The sequence below is a fragment of the Oncorhynchus clarkii genome, chromosome 33 (assembly GCF_045791955.1).
Source record: "Oncorhynchus clarkii lewisi isolate Uvic-CL-2024 chromosome 33, UVic_Ocla_1.0, whole genome shotgun sequence".
NCBI classification, from domain to species: Eukaryota; Metazoa; Chordata; class Actinopteri; order Salmoniformes; family Salmonidae; genus Oncorhynchus; species Oncorhynchus clarkii.
Window position 1 is genome coordinate 25,644,179 of NC_092179.1, and position 20,288 is coordinate 25,664,466.

At 41.6% G+C, this 20,288-nt stretch overlaps 2 protein-coding genes across 2 annotated transcripts; both read right to left on the reverse strand.

Moving 5' to 3' along the window:
• Positions 1–105: 105 nt before the first annotated feature.
• On the reverse strand, positions 106–13,165 carry LOC139393163 (collagen alpha-2(I) chain-like). Its single transcript, XM_071141561.1, has 21 exons — positions 13,048–13,165; positions 12,280–12,315; positions 11,704–11,748; positions 7,462–7,497; positions 7,139–7,174; positions 6,989–7,021; positions 5,726–5,797; positions 4,918–4,977; positions 4,651–4,686; positions 4,453–4,533; positions 4,143–4,178; positions 3,310–3,354; positions 3,131–3,202; positions 2,962–2,988; positions 2,590–2,619; positions 2,272–2,310; positions 1,620–1,682; positions 1,509–1,541; positions 1,225–1,284; positions 952–984; positions 106–246 (listed from the first exon to the last, which is right to left on the reverse strand). Exons 1-21 carry the CDS (start codon positions 13,144–13,146, stop codon positions 154–156), a joined length of 1,065 nt encoding a protein of 354 aa, XP_070997662.1. The 5' UTR covers positions 13,147–13,165; the 3' UTR covers positions 106–153.
• A 38-nt stretch (positions 13,166–13,203) lies between these two features.
• LOC139392956 (collagen alpha-3(IX) chain-like) lies at positions 13,204–19,233 on the reverse strand. The gene is made up of 11 exons (XM_071141267.1): positions 19,170–19,233; positions 17,229–17,309; positions 16,380–16,406; positions 15,619–15,663; positions 15,285–15,362; positions 14,968–15,063; positions 14,595–14,621; positions 14,077–14,130; positions 13,628–13,699; positions 13,373–13,432; positions 13,204–13,257 (listed from the first exon to the last, which is right to left on the reverse strand). Exons 1-11 carry the CDS (start codon positions 19,215–19,217, stop codon positions 13,204–13,206), a joined length of 642 nt encoding a protein of 213 aa, XP_070997368.1. The 5' UTR covers positions 19,218–19,233.
• Between the last annotated feature and the right edge of the window lie 1,055 nt (positions 19,234–20,288).

Here is a 20,288-nt window from a genome sequence, read left to right on the forward strand (position 1 = left end):
GTCCTAACCGACTTGCCAAAACTATAGTTTGTAAACAAGGAATTTGTGGAGTGGTTGAAAAACGAGTTTTAATGACTCCAACCTAAGTGTATGTAAACTTCCGACTTCAACTGTATATTATGTCATGTCAAATTGAATTACTGTATGTGTATGTTATGATGATGACAGAAACATACTCACTGGGGTCCCAGGTAAACCAGGCATTCCAGCAATCCCCACCCTGCCTTGGTCTCCTTTCTCTCCCCTCTGCTCAGACCGACACACACAGGCACGCACACATGCGCACGCACACACACACACACACACGCACGGATGCACACACACACACACTCGCATGCATACACACGCACGCACGCACACACACACGCACGCACACACACACACACACACACGTTTCCCATCTATAAGTGGGGTTCCTTGCCCTCTGTATACATTATGATATTGTTAAATGACTCATGGATGACTAACAATCATCAACCTAGTACAACATTGCTAGTACATAATGTTCATTGAATAGGCTGTAATCACCAATACCCTAGACAGTAGGAGAACCTGTGACAAGTTTCTGCTGAGAGATTCTTGAAGAATATAACTATTGTGAGCTAGTTTGACTGTCTAATCCCAACGTAACCCAAAACGTCTTCTGAAGTACTTGGTTAGTCCATGCACATCATCAATCAATGTAATGTAGTGTAATGCAAGAGGGAAACTGCTGTAGCCCTAGAGAACCACAGCCAATGCAGGGTTTTGTCTCACCAAGCAGTAACACTCCCTGAATCAACTGATCACCAACTAACAACGGTCTTTAATTTAAACCACAATTTGTTTAATCAGGTTTATCAGAGCTGGGCTTTAAACACACCCTGTAGCTCTGTAGGACTGCAGTTATCATCTGATTAAAGGAATTAGAGCAAAATGTGTTTATTCAAAGAGTATGAATACTGCACTCACCGTTCCTGGCTCGCCTGTCTTTCCTGGGTCACCCTGCAGACAGGAAACCATTCAAAGCACAACACCTTGATTATCTGCTACAACTTTTTATGGATTGAACGATCAACACCCAATTTTGTCAATGTGAACTCTTACTGTGATAATGGTTCTGTTATGCTGACAAACTACAACAATACATCTAGTCTATGTACGTGTATGTTTGTGTGTGTTCACATTAGAATAACAACAACAGATGTGAAAGGAAGTGAGTGTGGTGGAATGAGGTGTCCAAACCTTGGATCCAGGTTTTCCTGGTAACCCATCCAGACCATCTCTCCCTGACCCAGACCCTCCCTGTCAAACATGTTATCAGGGGTCAGATGTAAACATCAGTTACAACAATGTAATACCAATATAAGCCCTCAACCTTCACCCTGTAGGTCACAGTTATTTAGAGGTCATTCAACGTTGTGGGTATTACATACATAGCTTCTATCAGCCTGTTCACAGAACGTTTGAAAAGTCTTAGCGACACAACTTAGCGACAGAGCTCTTCATTGTTACTCATGTGGTCATACCGTTCCTGGAGATCCTGGTTTTCCATCAGGACCCTACAGAGAGAATAATACAGTGCTATTATTACCATGACCTGCCAAACATGACCTGTGACCTCTAAGTATCACACTCACCCTTTGTCCAGGCAGACCTGTCTCCCCTCTGAGACCGGGCTCTCCGGGATGTCCTGGTTCACCCTGATAGATGAGAAAACACACCAGCCTCAATCAAATAGAATAGAAAATAGCATAATCAAATAGAATAGAAAATAATATAGTATAGTATAGAATAGAAAAGGGTACTTCTGGATAAGAGCTTGAACAATAGGAATACATGTCAATGTATTATACTGTGATTAAGTACATCTATTATACTGTGATGAAGTGCATCTAGTATACTGTGATTAAGTACATCTATTAAACGGTGAGGAAGTACATTTACTATACTGTGATTAAGTACATCTATTATACTGTGATGAAGTACAACTATTATACGGTGAGGAAGTACATTTACTATACTGTAATTAGGTATATATATATTATACTGTGATTTAGTATATATATTATACTATGATGAAGTACATATATTATACTGTGATAAAGTACATCTATTAAACTGTGATAAAGTACATCTATTATACTGTGATTAAGTACATCTATTAAACTGTGATGAAGTACATCTATTATACTGTGATAAAGTACATCTATTATACTGTGATTAAGTACATATAAATCTATTATACAGTGATCCATGTCATGCCGATGACGTGGATTCCACTTATCTCACCTTGATCACCCTAGTCAGGATATTGTTGTCTGAACTGAACTGGAGGGAACAAACACAACAGAAATATGAAACAAGTCCAGTCCTCTTCATAAAGGGTCTTGAAAGGGTTAAATTAAAGATGGACTAGTCATATGAAACTAAATGAACCAACCCAAAAAAGTTAATGTTCAATCACATGTTTTCATCTAACTCCCTGGATATATAATCTAACCCCTTGGGCTTCTAGGAGCATCAAGCATCTTCTCCCTGGTTCCATCTGCCAGGGATGGCTGAGTTCATGGAAAGTTGTTCTGAAGAGGTAACGGATGATGGACTTACTTGCGCGCCTCCCGGAGGTCCTGGTTTTCCCTTCAGAGGCGAGACCATGGGAACAAAACAAGAGGTATGTGCGGTCAACTAGTGGCTAGTAAACACATGCTAGCTGAGCAGTCCTGCATCACCATCACAATACTGATGGGAGATGCAACACTCACTCAAGGGGAACATAACATGATTAATAAAGCTAGGATTTTTCATTTGTGCATTTATCAGGCTAGGAATATAATTAGAAACACAAGAGTGTTGATGTTCCTGAACAATGGGCGAAGTCAGTGACGTGAGACATTGACCTAAACCAAGTGTGATGGAGAGTCAGTCAACCGCTGCATGCAGTGATACATGTCTGTCATGTTGTTGTGAATGTACACCTACAGGCTCTCCTTTCTTTCCCTCCGTTCCCTGAAACAAAGAGCAAATCATATCGCTGAACATATCCAACCACGCCGAGCAATTCAAATCAATCAGGTTTGTATCTTTGACAGTGACTAATAAAGTTTTACAAACAAAATGGCGCTTGATAGTAAAGTCAGACAATGCTTACAGGCAAACCAATGTTCCCGGTATCTCCTTTCTCTGCTGGGTCCCCTGGTCGTCCCGGTAACCCCAGTGGGCCCTACAGTCACAGTATAGAGTGAGGATAAGCCAAGAAATATCCACTCCAAGCAACAGTGCAGCATATTTCAAACTTTATAAGAGTTGGGTAGAACATGGAGACATTACCCTTGTTCCTCTCTCACCAGGCTCACCCGCTGGTCCCTGCTCTCCCTGAGGAGAAAGCATTCATAACAGAGAGAAAAACTGTGACTCACCGCATGTTTGTGGGTGTTGTATCCAATCATATGCTGTAGGTGCTGTGTCTAAATATAATGCTGTTGTAGCGATTGAGGAGGAACAGCAGGATTGGGGCTTGAACCAGTAAACCAGAGGTAACATGGCGAGTGAATTACCCTGTGCCATAGAGGTTCAGAGCTATTGGCAGAAGTTTCATTGCATTTACGGTAAGTTACATACAAGGAGACTATACTGAAATATAAACTGGGGGGTTCAAGCCCTGAATGCTGATTGGCTGAAGGCCATGGTATATTAGACCGTATACCACGGGTATGACAAAACATTTATTTGTACTGCTCTAATTACGTTGGTAACCAGTTCATAATAGCAACAAGGAACCTCTGGGGTTTGTGATATATGGACAATAATTATTTTTTATTTGATTTATTTTACCTTTATTTAACTAGGCAAGTCAGTTAAGAACAAATTCTTATTTTCAATGACAGCCTAGGAACATGGGGTTATCTGCCTTGTTTAGGGGCAGAACGACAGATTTGTACCTTGTCGGCTCGGAGATTCGATCTTGCACCCTTTTGGTTACTAGTCCAACGCTCTAACCACTAGGCTACCTGCATATGCCATGGCTAAGGGCAGTGTCCAGGCACTATGCGTTGCATCGTGCATAAGAACAGCCCTTAGCTGTGGTATATTGGCCATATACCACACATCCTCGGGCCTTATTGCTTAAATATTGTCCAGCGGATACAGATGCATGAACTCACCCGTAGTCCTGATTCTCCTTTGATTCCAGGCACACCCTATAAACAAGGATAATTGTCACGCCAATAGTGTCATCTAACCCATGCTGACTGTTTGAAGAACTATGTGAATGTATTGATCCCATTTATCGCTCGCACGCACGCACGCACACACACACACACACACACACACACACACACACACACACACACACACACACACACACACACACACACACACACACACACACACACACACACACACACACACACACACACACACACACACACACACACACATCATTGCAATAACAGCCAGTCATGATTTACTTACATCTTTACCTCTTAGTCCTGGTGCTCCAGGATTCCCGGGGACCCCAACAGTTCCCCCTGCCCCTTTAGAGCCATCGTGCCCCTGTAAAGATGGAATCACTGACACGCTGCGTGTACTTTTTATTTGAATATCTCTAAAATGTCCCTACAATGTAATGATATTGATGGCATGTAAAGTGGACTGAGAGAAGTTATTTACCTTGGGTCCAGGTTTCCCAGACAAGCCAACATTTCCCTGTAAGGTGGAGGAGACCAACAAACGCATCAAACATGTCAGCCTGTCCTAGAGTACATCATGGCTCATCTGACCAATAGAAAAAATCGATAAATATGCATATCTAACTTATCAGGTGCAGGACAGAAGATCCTATCAAAGAAAAGGAAATGTCCAGAACAGTATGCTCCCATGGTGATTTAATCAGACAACCATCTGACCAATGACACACACCGGTAGTGAAGCACTCACCCTTTCACCGTTTTCTCCCTTTGGTCCCTGCTGTCCAGGAATGCCGAACCCAGGACTACCCTGTAGAAACCCAACAGACAGACCACACACACAACACTGTTGTTTCTCTATCCGGCCGTCACAACACAATAATATGTTATATGTGACTGTTGTATCAACCCTGTGATTGTTATGTTGACCATGTAATTGTTGTGTCGACCATGTGATTGTTATGTTGACCATGTAATTGTTGTGTCGACCATGTGATTGTTATGTTGACCATGTAATTGTTGTGTCGACCATGTGATTGTTATGTCGACCATGTAATTGTTGTGTCGACCATGTGATTGTTATGTTGACCATGTAATTGTTGTGTCGACCATGTGATTGTTAAACCTACCATGGGATTGTTATGTTGACCATGTAATTGTTGTGTCGACCATGTGATTGTTAAACCTACCATGTGATTGTTATGTTGACCATGTAATTGTTGTGTCGACCATGTGATTGTTGTGTCGACCATGTGATTGTTATGTTGACCATGTGATTGTTATGTTGACCATGTGATTGTTATGTTGACCATGTGATTGTTATGTTGACCATGTGATTGTTATGTTGACCATGTGATTGTTGTGTCGACCATGTGATTGTTATGTTGACCATGTGATTGTTATGTTGACCATGTGATTGTTATGTTGACCATGTGATTGTTATGTTGACCATGTGATTGTTATGTCTGCTGGGTAGGGGTGAATTTCAGGTTAGGAAATGGGTTATGGTGGAACCTGAGGTAATGACAAGATGGATGACACTATTCTGTGTGGTTTACCTTCTCTCCTTTGACTCCTTGGACCCCTTTTACTCCCTGGGGTCCAGTCGGACCGATGGGACCAATGTCACCCTGAGTAACACAACACAGACAGTCACACACACACACAGGCCAATCAATAAACACAACACAGACAGTCACAGACACACAGGACAATCAATAAACACTACAACCACTTACAGAACAACAATGAAAAGCAGCTTAGCAACCAAGGGGGCCTTTGACGTGTTGTTTTAACAAAGAAAGATCTGAAGAGCCCCTCCTTAAACTCTAACTTTTAACAATAGATCTTGGACGACTACATCTAGAGAGGAAATAGCCATCTCTGTGGTGTATCATGGGTAATCCATGAGTCCCCAGTGGCCACTAAGCAGAAATGTAATTGTGTTGTTTGTTGACAGGCAGGCCTGGGGATTTGGTCCTTGTTGTGAGAGAATACTCCCACCACCAATTAACAGCACTTTAACTGTTAGGATACGATGGCTTAGGGTTTGTTGTAATGCAGATGTGTGGTTAGGGGCACCTTAGGGTTTGTTGTAATGCAGATGTGTGGTTAGGGGCACCTTAGGGTTTGTTGTAATGCAGATGTGTGGTTAGGGGCACCTTAGAGTTTGTTGTAATGCAGATGTGTGGTTAGGGGTACCTTAGGGTTTGTTGTAATGCAGATGTGTGGTTAGGGGTACCTTAGGGTTGGTTGTAATGCAGATGTGTGGTTAGGGGCACCTTAGGGTTTGTTGTAATGCAGATGTGTGGTTAGGGGCACCTTAGGGTTTGTTGTAATGCAGATGTGTGGTTAGGGGCACCTTAGGGTTTGTTGTAATGCAGATGTGTGGTTAGGGGCACCTTAGGGTTTGTTGTAATGCAGATGTGTGGTTAGGGGCACCTTAGGATTTGTTGTAATGCAGATGTGTGGTTAGGGGCACCTTAGGGTTTGTTGTAATGCAGATGTGTGGTTAGGGGCACCTTAGAGTTTGTTGTAATGCAGATGTGTGGTTAGGGGCACCTTAGGGTTTGTTGTAATGCAGATGTGTGGTTAGGGGCACCTTAGGGTTTGTTGTAATGCAGATGTGTGGTTAGGGGCACCTTAGGGTTTGTTGTAATGCAGATGTCTGGTTAGGGGCACCTTAGGGTTTGTTGTAATGCAGATGTGTGGTTAGGGGCACCTTAGGGTTTGTTGTAATGCAGATGTGTGGTTAGGGGCACCTTAGGGTTTGCAGGTTTTACCTAAAGTTAAAAATACTAAAACAATAATAAGCCACTTACCCTGGTACCCTTCTTTCCTGTGGGACCAAGGATCTGTTGTGATGAAACGGAGAGTAAGCATAATATTATGCAGGATTTGATAGTACTGTGTATAAAGCATGTATTTAGGTAAATATAGTCAGGGATAATTATTTGGTATTGTAACATTACCCCTTTGGCTGGGTCACCAGGAACTCCTCTCTGTCCCTGTGGAGTGAGACCAAAGGCTTACTTACCTCTCTCACTCTCACTAACACTCACACTAACACTCACACTCTCACTAACACTCTCACTAACACTCTCACTAACACTCTCACTAACACTCACTAACTCTCACTAACACTCTCACTAACACTCTCACTAACACTCACTAACACTCTCACTAACACTCTCACTAACACTCTCACTAACACTCTCACTAACACTCTCACTAACACTCTCACTAACACTCACACTAACACTCACACTAACACTCACACTCCATGAATACTCACCTCGTCACCCTTCTGGCCAAGAGCCCCCGCAAAGCCCTGAGAGAGCGGAGGACAATATATCTATTCATATCCTGAACAATACACATAACAGACTTACCTGAACTTATTATACAGAAAAGAAATATATCTTGCTAAATAAGGTCCTCAAATCTCATAACTAGGGCCCTGTGTTTTGGTTAATCATGTCACATGACCTGGATTTGAAGCTTTTTCATGAAACTGTCCCCTTTTCTTTTTATGTCAATTGATCCAGCACCATCCTCAGACAATTGGTCCAGCACCATCCTCAGACAATTGGTCCAGCACCATCCTCAGACAATTGGTCCAGCACCATCCTCAGACAATTGGTCCAGCACCATGCTCAGACAATTGGTCCAGCACCATCCTCAGACAATTGGTCCAGCACCATCCTCAGACAATTGGTCCAGCACCATCCTCAGACAATTGGTCCAGCACCATCCTCAGACAATTGGTCCAGCACCATCCTCAGACAATTGGTCCAGCACCATCCTCAGACAATTGGTCCAGCACCATCCTCAGACAATTGGTCCAGCACCATCCTCAGACAATTGGTCCAGCACCATCCTCAGACAATTGGTCCAGCACCATCCTCAGACAATTGGTCCAGCACCATCCTCAGACAATTGGTCCAGCACCATCCTCAGACAATTGCTTTCATTTTTGGTGTAATTCTAATTTCTGGAAAAGGCTTAAAATAAATCTAGATCATATAACATGATAGCCAAGAACACATAGGCCTACTCATAACATACGAGTCATAAAAAGGTACATTTCGACAACATTCATATTTATTTGTTATGGGTTACAGTGTTAATTGGCCAATTGAAATAATAATATTAATGTCAGTCAATATCAGCCATTGGAGCAAATGCTTGACTGAAATTATTCATACTTTTCCAAACATAAACAGTGCCTTCGAAAAGTATTCAGACCCCTGACTTCTTCCACATTTTGTTACATTACAGCCTAATTCTAAAATTGATTATATAAAATAAAAATCCTCAGCAATCTACACACAATACCCCATAATGACAAAGCAAATAAAGGTTTTTAGAATTTTTTGCAAATGTATAAAATAATATATAAAAAATACCTTATTTACATAGGTATTCAGACCCTTTGAAATGGATAATCCTTGAGATGTTTCTACAACTTGATTGGAGTCCACCTGTGGTACATTTAATTGATTGGACATGATTTGGAAAGGCACACACCTGTCTATTCAAGGTCCCACAGTTGACACAGCATGTCAGAGCAAAAACTAAGCCATGAGGTCAAAGGAATTGTCCGTAGAGCTCCGAGACAGGATTGTCTAGGCACAGATCTGGGGAAGGGTACCAACAAATGTCTGCAGCATTGAAGGTCCCCAAGAACACAGTGGCCTCAATCATTCTTAAGTGGATTAAGTTTGGAACCACCAAGAATCATTCTAGAGCTGGCCGCCCGGCCAAACTGAGCAATCAGGGGAGAAGGGCCTTGGTCAGGGAGGTGACCAAGAACCAGATGGTCACTCTGACAGAGCTCTAGAGTTCTTCTGTGGAGATGGGAGAACCTTCCAGAAGGACAACCATCTCTGCAGAACTCCACTATTCAGGATTTTATGGTAGAGTGGCCTGACGAAGCCACTTCTCAGTTTTGTCAAAAGGCACCTAAAGACTCTCAGACCATGAGAAACAAGATTCTCTGGTCTGACGAAACCAAGATTCAACTCTTTGGCCTGAATGCCAAGCGTCACATCTGGAGGAAACCTGGCACCATCCTACGGTAAAGCATGGTGGTGGCAGCATCATGCTGTGGGGATGTTTTTCAGTGGCAGGGAATGGGAGACTAGTCATGATTGAGGCAAAGATGAACGGAGTGAAGTACAGAGAGATCCTTGATGAAAACCTACTCCAGAGGACTCAGGACCTCAGACAGTGGCAAAGGTTCACCATCCAACAGGACAATGACCCTAAGCACAGAGCCAAGACAGCGCAGGAGTGGCTTCGGGACAAGTCTCTGAATGTCCTTGACTGGCCCAGCCAGAGCCCGGACTTGAACCCAATCAAACATCTCTGGAGAGACCTGAAAATAGCTGTGCAGTGACTCTCCCCATCCAACCTGTGGAGTAGAATGGGAGAAACTCCCCAAATACAGGTGTGCTAAGCTTGTAGCGTCATAGCCAAGAAGACTCAATGCTGTAATTGCTGCCAAAGGTGCGTCAACAAAGTACTGAGTAAATGTAAATGTTATATATATATATATATATACATATATATATTTAATTAGCTTTGTCATTATGAGGTATTGTGTGTAGATTGATGAAGGAAAAAAACTATTTAATCAATTTTAGGATAAGGCTGTAACCTAACAAAATGTGGAAAAAGTCAAGGAGTCTGAATACTTTCCGAAGGCACTGTATAATGGAACTCAGAAGGCACTGTATAATGGAACTCAGAAGGAACAGTATAATGGAACTCAGAAGGCACTGTATAATGGAACTCAGAAGGCACTGTATAATGGAACTCAGAAGGCACTGTATAATGGAACTCAGAAGGCACTGCATAATGGAACTCAGAAGGAACTGTATAATGGAACTCAGAAGGCACTGTATAATGGAACTCAGAAGGCACTGTATAATGGAACTCAGAAGGCACTGTATAATGGAACTCAGAAGGCACTGTATAATGGAACTCAGAAGGCACTGTATAATGGAACTCAGAAGGCACTGCATAATGGAACTCAGAAGGCACTGCATAATGGAACTCAGAAGGCACTGCATAATGGAACTCAGAAGGCACTGCATAATGGAACTCAGAAGGCACTGTATAATGGAACTTAGAAGGCACTGCATAATGGAACTCAGAAGGCACTGTATAATGGAACTCAGAAGGCACTGCATAATGGAACTCAGAAGGCACTGTATAATGGAACTTAGAAGGCACTGTATAATGGAACTCAGAAGGCACTGTATAATGGAACTCAGAAGGCACTGTATAATGGAACTCAGAAGGCACTGCATAATGGAACTCAGAAGGAACTGTATAATGGAACTCAGAAGGCACTGCATAATGGAACTCAGAAGGCACTGTATAATGGAACTCAGAAGGCACTGTATAATGGAACTCAGAAGGCACTGCATAATGGAACTCAGAAGGCACTGTATAATGGAACTCAGAAGGCACTGTATAATGGAACTCAGAAGGCACTGTATAATGGAACTCAGAAGGCACTGTATAATGGAACTTAGAAGGCACTGCATAATGGAACTCAGAAGGCACTGTATAATGGAACTCAGAAGGCACTGTATAATGGAACTCAGAAGGCACTGTATAATGGAACTCAGAAGGCACTGTATAATGGAACTCAGAAGGCACTGCATAATGGAACTCAGAAGGCACTCTATAATGGAACTCAGAAGGCACTGCATAATGGAACTCAGAAGGCACTGTATAATGGAACTCAGAAGGCACTGTATAATGGAACTCAGAAGGAACTGTATAATGGAACTCAGAAGGTAATAATTTGAGATAAATTTGAGATAATGATGATGATGATTTGAGATAAACCTCCTGTATTTATTATGCACATTGCAATTAGGTTGAATTAAAGCTTAGTGATGCAAGACCTTCTCAGATAGACCATTAGTCCTGACACACCCATAGCCGTGGGAGGTAGGGGTGCTGAGGGTTCTGCAGCACCCCCTGAAAAATCAGAATAAAAAAAAACATATTAATAATAATAATAAAAGTAGTGCACTGGGCCTTTACTAGTCGTCTATTAGCAGGCCGATGTAGCCCATGGCTGGACAGGTTGGAGGAGGATGGCTGCCCACTTCAATCTAATCAGCTGGGTTAATTTCCCTAAGGTAGACACACTCCTTCACACAGATAATGTGTGGAGGGAGAGGGCAGGGGAAGTGGGTTCACCTAACTAGTTGCAAACTTTCTCAATGAAAAGTTACAACACAAGCGATTTGAAGGATAAAGAGAGCAAATTTGTAACCAGAGGATTTGTGAAGGGAGGGTAAGCCATAAAAGCCCTACAGACTGTAAGTCAGGAGACTCGAGGCCGTCTTCAATAGGCACCAAATGGAAGACAAACTGAAACGGAGAGGGACTACCCGGACTTGTCCAGTAAGAAACACTCATTTTTGTTTTCTGTTTCTGCATGCTCAAATGAACACAGCCCAGGTTTGGTAGTGTGGTAATGATTGATTCTGTAATGGCTGGTTATACTCACTGTCACTCCCTGTGTTCCCATAGGCCCCACCTCTCCTCGATCGCCCTGTAGGAGACATAACCATAACATTACCACCACATTATCACCATGATCATAATCTGATGAGCTACTCACACACCTGACTGTAGAGTAAAAACATACTATCTATCGTAGCAGGAGATGTGATAACTGTTATGAGGTGGGGACTTGCACTTCATTGGCTTGTGCTCGGACTGGCGTATGCAAACAGATGCACGGGCGCGCGCACACACACACACACACACACACACACACACACACACACACACACACACACACACACACACACACACACACACACACACACACACACACACACACACACACACACACACACACACACACACACACACACACACACACACACACACACACAGCTTAATGGATCTGATCACATTCTAAGCCATACACAGCCCAGTGATTGACCTGGAGCTGAAATAAATAGATTTTCTCATTTAATCAGCTGATGAAACACCACTCTTATTAATTATTCAGAGAATATTTCAATATGAGGTGGCGTAATGAGCGGTAGAGCAAATCAGTGTGGATTTAACTGACCTTATCCCCTTGGATGCCTTTCACTCCCTTCTTCCCCTAAAGGAGGAGAGGAACAGTAGTGGAAAAAGTACTCACACCTCATACTTGATTAAAAGTCAAGATACTTTAATAGAATGACTCAAGTAAAAGTGAAGTCACCCAGTAAAATACTACTTGAGTAAAAGTATTTGGTTTTAAATATACTTAAGCATCAAAAGTAAATGTAATTGTTAAAATATACTTAAGTATCAAAAGTAAAAATACAAATAATGGAACATTCCTTATATTAAGCAAACCAGACAGCACAATTTTCTTGTTTTTTAGTTTACGGATAGCCAAGGTCACATTCCAACACTCAGACATCATTTAAAAACAAAGCATTTGTGTTTAGTGAGTCCGCCAGATCAGAGGCAGTAGGGGTGACAAGGGATGTTCTCTTGAGTGTGCAAATTGGATAATTTTCTGTCCTCCAAAGCATTCAAAATGTACCGAGTACTTTTGGGTGTCAGGGAAATGTATGAAGTAAAAAGTACATCATTTTCCTTAGGAATGTAGTGAAGTAAAAGTAAAAGTTGTCAAAAATATAAATACTAAAGTAAAGTACAGATATTCAAAAAAACGATTTAAGTATTACTTTAAAGTATTTTTATCTTAAGTACTTTACACCACTGGAGAGAAACCATCCAGCCGGAATAATTTAATTACGAAAGTCTGTATATAAAGTACATGATAATGGTCTCCACTTTTGTATGTGTATCCAATATAAACAAATATAAAGTTGATGCATACCCGTGGTCCGACAACCCCTTGTATCCCTTGAACACCAGCATCTCCCTTAGAAAGACAGAACAAAGATGATACTTCAATGGTGTGAATAACTAGGTCCATACTGCAGTCCAACGGGTTTGCAGAGTTCCTATGTTGTTTGAGCATCAAATCAAAGTGTTAACATAAATGAAGTACCTTTAGTCCCTCAGGTCCTGATAGGCCTATATTTCCCTGCAAGACAAAGTTAAACCAATGATTAGCTAATACGTGACTAACAAACTACACAATTGAGGTGAAGCGATACACACACTTCATGTTGATGAGTCCATGTATGAACTGTTTGTACCTTCTCCCCTGGCTCTCCACGAGGCCCCTGGACACCGGGAACCCCGATCCCCTCCTCTCCCTGGGAAGAACAGCACAAATCACCAATCAGAATCCTATCATAACCGTAATCAAATCAACATGCAGTATGATACCCACATAAACCAATAGTATTCAAATATGATATTCGCTGTGGCTTCATTCAAATATACAGAGGAAACCACAAGATAATGTCCCTTCAGGTATACTGTAACTTCTTGGTGAAGGACACTCTTACCTTATATCCCTTTTGACCTGGGAAGCCTGGAACACCATCAATTCCAATGGGACCAGGTAACCCTGCTTGGCCCTGGTTTGAGACAGACAACAAGGAAAGGAAGAAAGATTGAACAACACATGAACTAAAAGCCAATACTTAGAAATAGCAATGTGGTATTATAGTTTAATTAACACAAACTGAGCATAATTAATCATCATAGTTTGGTGGGTGCTTATATTTGTCCTATTCAGAAAGTGATGTCTCTCCCTGAGACACCATCAGAGACTTGTTTCATGGCCAGTGTCTGAAATTATCAATGGCAACCCTGAAGCAATTAGGGTTAAGTGCCTTGCTCAAGATCACATTGACAGGTTTTTCACCTTGTCGGCTTTGGAATTCAAACTAGTTACTGGCCCAACACTCTAATCGCTAGGCTGCTTGCTGCATAACAGAAACTAAACACTTACATCTTTACCATGATCTCCTTTGTCTCCTTTGGCCCCTGCTTTCCCACGCAAACCCTTTCAAAACATCACAAAACACTAATGTTATTTAATTAATAACATACCAGCAAGGAAAAGAGGTTAAATTTGCATTTATCAAGTTATTGGGCAATATTAAACATAGATGTAGCATGAATGACTTGTATTCATTTCTTTTGTATTTATCCAGGTGAGTCCTGTCGTGACAGGAAGCTCTTTTTCAAAGTAGCCCTGTTAAAGGCACTACATGACCCAATACTAGTTTTGAAAAATCAACACCCATTTCTAGAATTGTCAGCAAAGCCCAAAATGTGTGTTTAAAATGCGATCGCTAAAACTAATTCATAATCCTGGCAGCATTGTTCTATTCATATCAACACCGTGCCAGTTTTTCATTCCAATTTAGGTGAATTCCATTGACTTAGCAAGCTCCATCTTCCCTTGACCCAAAGCAGTAACTATACTGTTGAAGAAAAGAAAGGAGAAAGGAACCACCCACTCACTTTAGCACCTGCCTCCCCATGTTCCCCCTGCAAGGGAAGAATAGAACATAAACACATCAAATCAATCAATGTTGTGAAACCCATATCATTTAAGATTGTTAAGTGACCGGCCACAGAAGGTCAATGTGAAAGACATTTTATCATATGAACTGGTTACAACGGAGTCCCTCAGGGATGTATTTTATCCCCAATATTATTTCCATTGTGTGCTGACAACATGATACTTGTAGTATGTATTTTTGAATGACACATCAACACACATAACATACAGAAAACTCAAAATGGGGTCACAGTCTTGTTGAACGATTATTATTATGTGATATAATAATAATAATAGTATGTAAGATCTACCTGCACTATCTGTCTGTCTTACCTTAACAGATATCCCTGAGGACCCAGGTGAACCTGACTGTCCAGGCAGGCCTGAGGGTCCAGAGACCCCTGGTACACCCGGAGCCCCTTGGGGTCCCTTTTATCAGAGCAGGATAGGACATTAAACAACAACCATATCATTTGTATTCCTTAATCAGAGGAAGCATGTAGTATCAATTATTTATGTTGAACGAACAAAAAGTTTTTTCAGGTAATACAATTTCCAAACCCTTTATGAAACGTGTATATCCCTTTATAAGGCCTTTATAAAGCCTTTGTAAACAAAGTTGTTTTAGGATCTGTGTTGTGAATACTCACTGATGATCCAGGCTCTCCCTTTCGTCCAGGAGCATAATGCCCGTCTCCTATGCCCCCTATAACATACCCAGGCTCCCCCTGGCAGAGAGAGGTCAAAGGTCACATAATATCCCCTTGTGGTGAACTCGTAGTATGATTATCTAAAACTTGAAGATAAAAACAGGCGACTAAGGGTTTGGCATGAAGGCAGGAAGGTCTATAGGTAGAGTTCAAACTTAACGCTTTAATCACATGACCCTATTGGTTAGCATTACATTTTATATTGCACAGATAATCCTAACATTTCTTATAACATCTACTTGCTTCCAGACTCATGTTGTTCGGTTGGACTTACCCTCTCTCCTCTCTGGCCTTTTGGACCAGTGATACCAGGAGGCCCCTGTGATTACAGAAAATAACATTAAAATCGATACATGACAGCGTTCACAATGACACACTAGATCACCTGACAGGAAATCATAAAAGGATGAGTGTAATGACATGATTAGGCAGCCACCTGAAGCCACGGGAAATAAAGTTTTGAATAAAGATGGCTGAATGAATACACACTTGGTCATTGCTCACCAAAGCTAGCTAGTTTAATATTGCATGGTGTCAGAAATAACCGTTGGTTTCACCGTTATGGAACCAATTCAACCCCCACAAACGTTGAGCCTTGAGGGAAACATCTCAGAAAACTGGAGACGACGGATTCAACAGTTTAAGCTAGGAAATAAAACTGAGAAACTTAATTTCATGTGCCCACAGGTGTCAGCATAATCATAGTATTATGGAAAACTGTCACTCAAAGTGCATGGCATTATGATTAGTAACGACATGTTTTATTATGACGGATTAAAAGTGGAGAGTTGTAGAGAACAAGTTGAAAACAGAGACACAGGCATTAATGGCCTTATGAGTCATTCTGAAGAACAAGACCTAGGGTCTGCATCCTAAAAAGCACCCTATTCCCTATATACTGCAGTGCACTAGTGTTGACCAGAGCCCTATAGGTCCTGGTCAAAAGTAGTGCACCAACTTGGGAATAGAGTTTGAGCTTATGGGTACACTACTAGACACTAATAAACATTGCCTCCATAAGCACATTGAACATACCAGATCACCTGGAACACCTTCTAAACCCTGAAACAGAGAGAAAACTGGCATTAGAAACATCTCATTTACATAAGTGGCATAAATTCAAATGTAGTTAATAAGCTGTGAGCAAAACTGTCATTTCAACCAGTTTTGCACAATGGAAGGCTTAAGCTTAATTCCTAGAATAACTTTACTTTGTGGTGACAGGCACACAGAAGCACCTTAAAAAATGTAAATCACACACACACACAGTAACGGTGCATAACAGTCCAATACATCATCCCGATACAATGACTGTACAAAACATTAAGAACACCTGCTCTTTCCATGACATAGACTAACCAAGTGAATCCAGGTTAAATCTATGATCCCTTATTGATGTCATGTGTTAAATCCACTTCAAATGAGTGTAGATGAGGAGGAGACAGGTTAAAGAACCATTTTTAAGCCTTGAGACAATTGAGACATGGGTTGTGTGTGTGTGCAATTCAGAGGGTGAATGGGCAAGACAAAATATTTCAGTGCCTTTGAACAGGGTGTGGTAGAAGGTGCCAGGCGCACCGGTTTGAATATGTCAAGAACTACAACGATGCTGGGTTTTTCATGCTCAACAGGTTCCCGTGTGTATCAAGACTGGACCACCACACAAAGGACTTCCAGCCATCTTGAGACAACTGTGAGAAGCATTGGAGTCAGCATGGGCAAGCATCCCTGTGGAACCCTTTCAACAGCTTGTCGAGTCCATTCCCTGACAAATTGAGGCTGTTCTGATGGCAAAAGGGGATGCAACTCAATATTAGGAAGGTGTTCCTAATGTTTTGAACACTCAGAGTACAACAAGACTGTTTCTTTCTTTGTTAGATTTACCCGTTGTCCGGCTGAACCTGGGGGTCCGGTTCGTCCTGGTCGTCCTGGCAACCCGGGGACACCATCTGTTCCAGGAAGTCCCTGTTAAATGAAAAAAATACAGTGCCAAAAAATACACAACACAGATTTGTTTTCCCTTTTTCTTTTCTGTTTGTCTTCTGTATCTGTTTTGATTCCACTATCATTGTTCTACTACACACCTTCACGTCATAAAAACACATTACACAACCAAGAAGAAAGATTGAAAAAGGAGTACTGACCCAAATATAACATTTGATCTCTGTTTCTATGTGAAGTCCAGTATCAATGAACACTGAGGACACACTGAGATCAATAGGATCATTGTATTGTTGTTGATTTGCTATGCCTGGCGCTAAGCTGAGTGGAGGTGGAAGGTGTGCTATCCTGGGCCCGGTTTCCCGAAAGCAATGGAATTTAGGCTTCCCATGTTTTAACGATGCATCTTTCCTACAACGGCCAACGGTTTAACATGCATTTCCCAAAACACCACGCAGAAAAAACACTCGCTAAGTGCGTCGTTGGAGCATGTGTCAATACTGATAGGGTGGAAAGAAAGGCAGCACTGCTCTCGGATCAGCTTTCTCCATTAAAATCTTACCTTAACATTAGAATTATTCCACAATACTGACAATGGGTCAGCTCCTAGAGCTATATTATCACCTAATGGCTGCTAATATTGAGGCAGCTTATTCTAATGCTTACCCTATAGTAATTACACTCAATCACAGATTCATTTGGCACATCATTGCACACGTTCTTACACATCATGAAATATATATAAATTACAGACAGCTTAGCTTACTAATATAACTCCGTTAACTGAACATGTAGTTAAATATTATTTAAATATTTAGGCCTACATTATGTAGCCTATAATACAGTCATCTAGCGTTGAATTTTAAACATCTTTTTATCCTTCACTTCCCACTAGGCACAGATGTCTATTCAACATCTTTTCCATGTTGGTTTAACGTCATTTCATTGAAGTGATGTGAAAACAACGTTGATTCAACCAGTGTGTGCCCAGTGGGTTGTTCAATTACAGACATGAGCTACTTTGTATTTCTAGTACATTTCGTTCCAAAGTTATCGCTGATCACAGAGAGAAATATAAACAGCTTGACTGTGTTTAGCAAAGATCTTCTGTGTACAAACAGCTTGACTGTGTTTAGCAGAGATCTTCTGTGTATAAACAGCTTGACTGTGTTTAGCAGAGATCTTCTGTGTATGAACAGCTTGACTGTGTTTAGCAGAGATCTTCTGTGTATAAACAGCTTGACTGTGTTTAGCAGAGATCTTCTGTGTATAAACAGCTTGACTGTGTTTAGCAGAGATCTTCTGTGTATAAACAGCTTGACTGTGTTTAGCAGAGATCTTCTGTGTATGAACAGCTTGACTGTGTTTAGCAGAGATCTTCTGTGTATGAACAGCTTGACTGTGTTTAGCAGAGATCTTCTGTGTATAAAATGGCTTATTAAAACACAATTATAGGACCAAACAAAGACAGATTGTTGAATGCCTAACTGTCAGATGCTACAGAAGAATATATAGCAGCGATTCTGTCAACTTTCATCATCAATTCTGACACACGGATACTCAAAGAAACAAACAATCAAACACACACACAGGCACGCACACGCACGCACACACACGCACGCACACGCACGCACGCACACGGCTGGGAGCAGCACAGGACCAGCCGCTGGGCAGTGATCTTCAAGCAGTTGGGGTTAAGTGCCTTGCTCAAGGGCACAGCACTCTACTGTATCAGTGGGGGTTAAGTGCCTTGCTCAAGGGCACAGCACTCTACTGTATCAGTGGGGGTTAAGTGCCTTGCTCAAGGGCACAGAACTCTACTGTATCAGTGTGTGTAGATGATAGCCTACATAGACAATGTATGATGAGAGAGTTACCACTTACTCTCTCTCCTTTCTCTCCTTTGGACTTGAGGCCAATTGACTCAAACATTGCAGTGTTTTGCTGGAGTCTCTGTAATCAAACAAATGTCATGGAATTATGGCAGATGAATGAATAAATAAATGGCAATGAATGAATGACAATGAATGGCTGGATGGCTGGATAAATTGATGAATGACTGAATGAATGAATGACAATGAATGGCTGGATGGCTGATACATTGATGAATGACTGAATGAATGAATGATTAATTGAATGGCTGGATGAATAGATGACTTAATTAAATTGTGGTGTAGAACATACCAGTCCACCATTACCAGAGCCATCTCCCTGTGAGTGACAGGCAGAGAAAAAGAGAGGGAAACATAAAGTCCAAATATCTCATTTAATCACCAAGCTAGAAGTAACTAAATATAACTGTACTCACCTTTTCACCTTTCTGCCCCTTTGAAAGTAAATCAGAAAGGATAAAGAGATTAATCTATTAATCAAATAAAGGTCAGTCCATGATTCCAAAAGACAGTGGGTCAAAGGTCAGCTAAAGAAGGAGCCCAGTGGGCAATGACGTCATTACAAGAACTGGTCAGAATGATGTCATTGCCAGAACTGGTCGGAATGACGTCATTACAATAACTGGTCGGAATGACGTCATTACAAGAGCTGGTCGGAATGACGTCATTACCAGAACTGGTCGGAATAACGTCATTACAAGAGCTGGTCAGAATGACGTCATTGCAAGAACTGGTCGGAATGACGTCATTACAAGAACTGGTCGGAATGATGTGGTTAAGAAGAACGGGTCGGAATGACGGCATTGCCAGAACTGGTCGGAATGACGTCATTGCCAAAACTGGTCGGAATGACGTCATTGCCAAAACTGGTCGGAATGACGACATTGCCAAATCTGGTCGGAATGACGGCATTGCCAGAACTGTTTGGAATGACGGCATTGCCAGAACTGTTTGGAATGACGGCATTGCCAAAACTGCTCGGAATGACGGCATTGCCAAAACTGGTCGGAATGACGGCATTGCCAAAACTGGTCGGAATAACGTCATTGCCAGAACTGGTCGGAATGACGGCATTAGCAGAACTGGTTGCTGGGAGGGAACAAACCATATA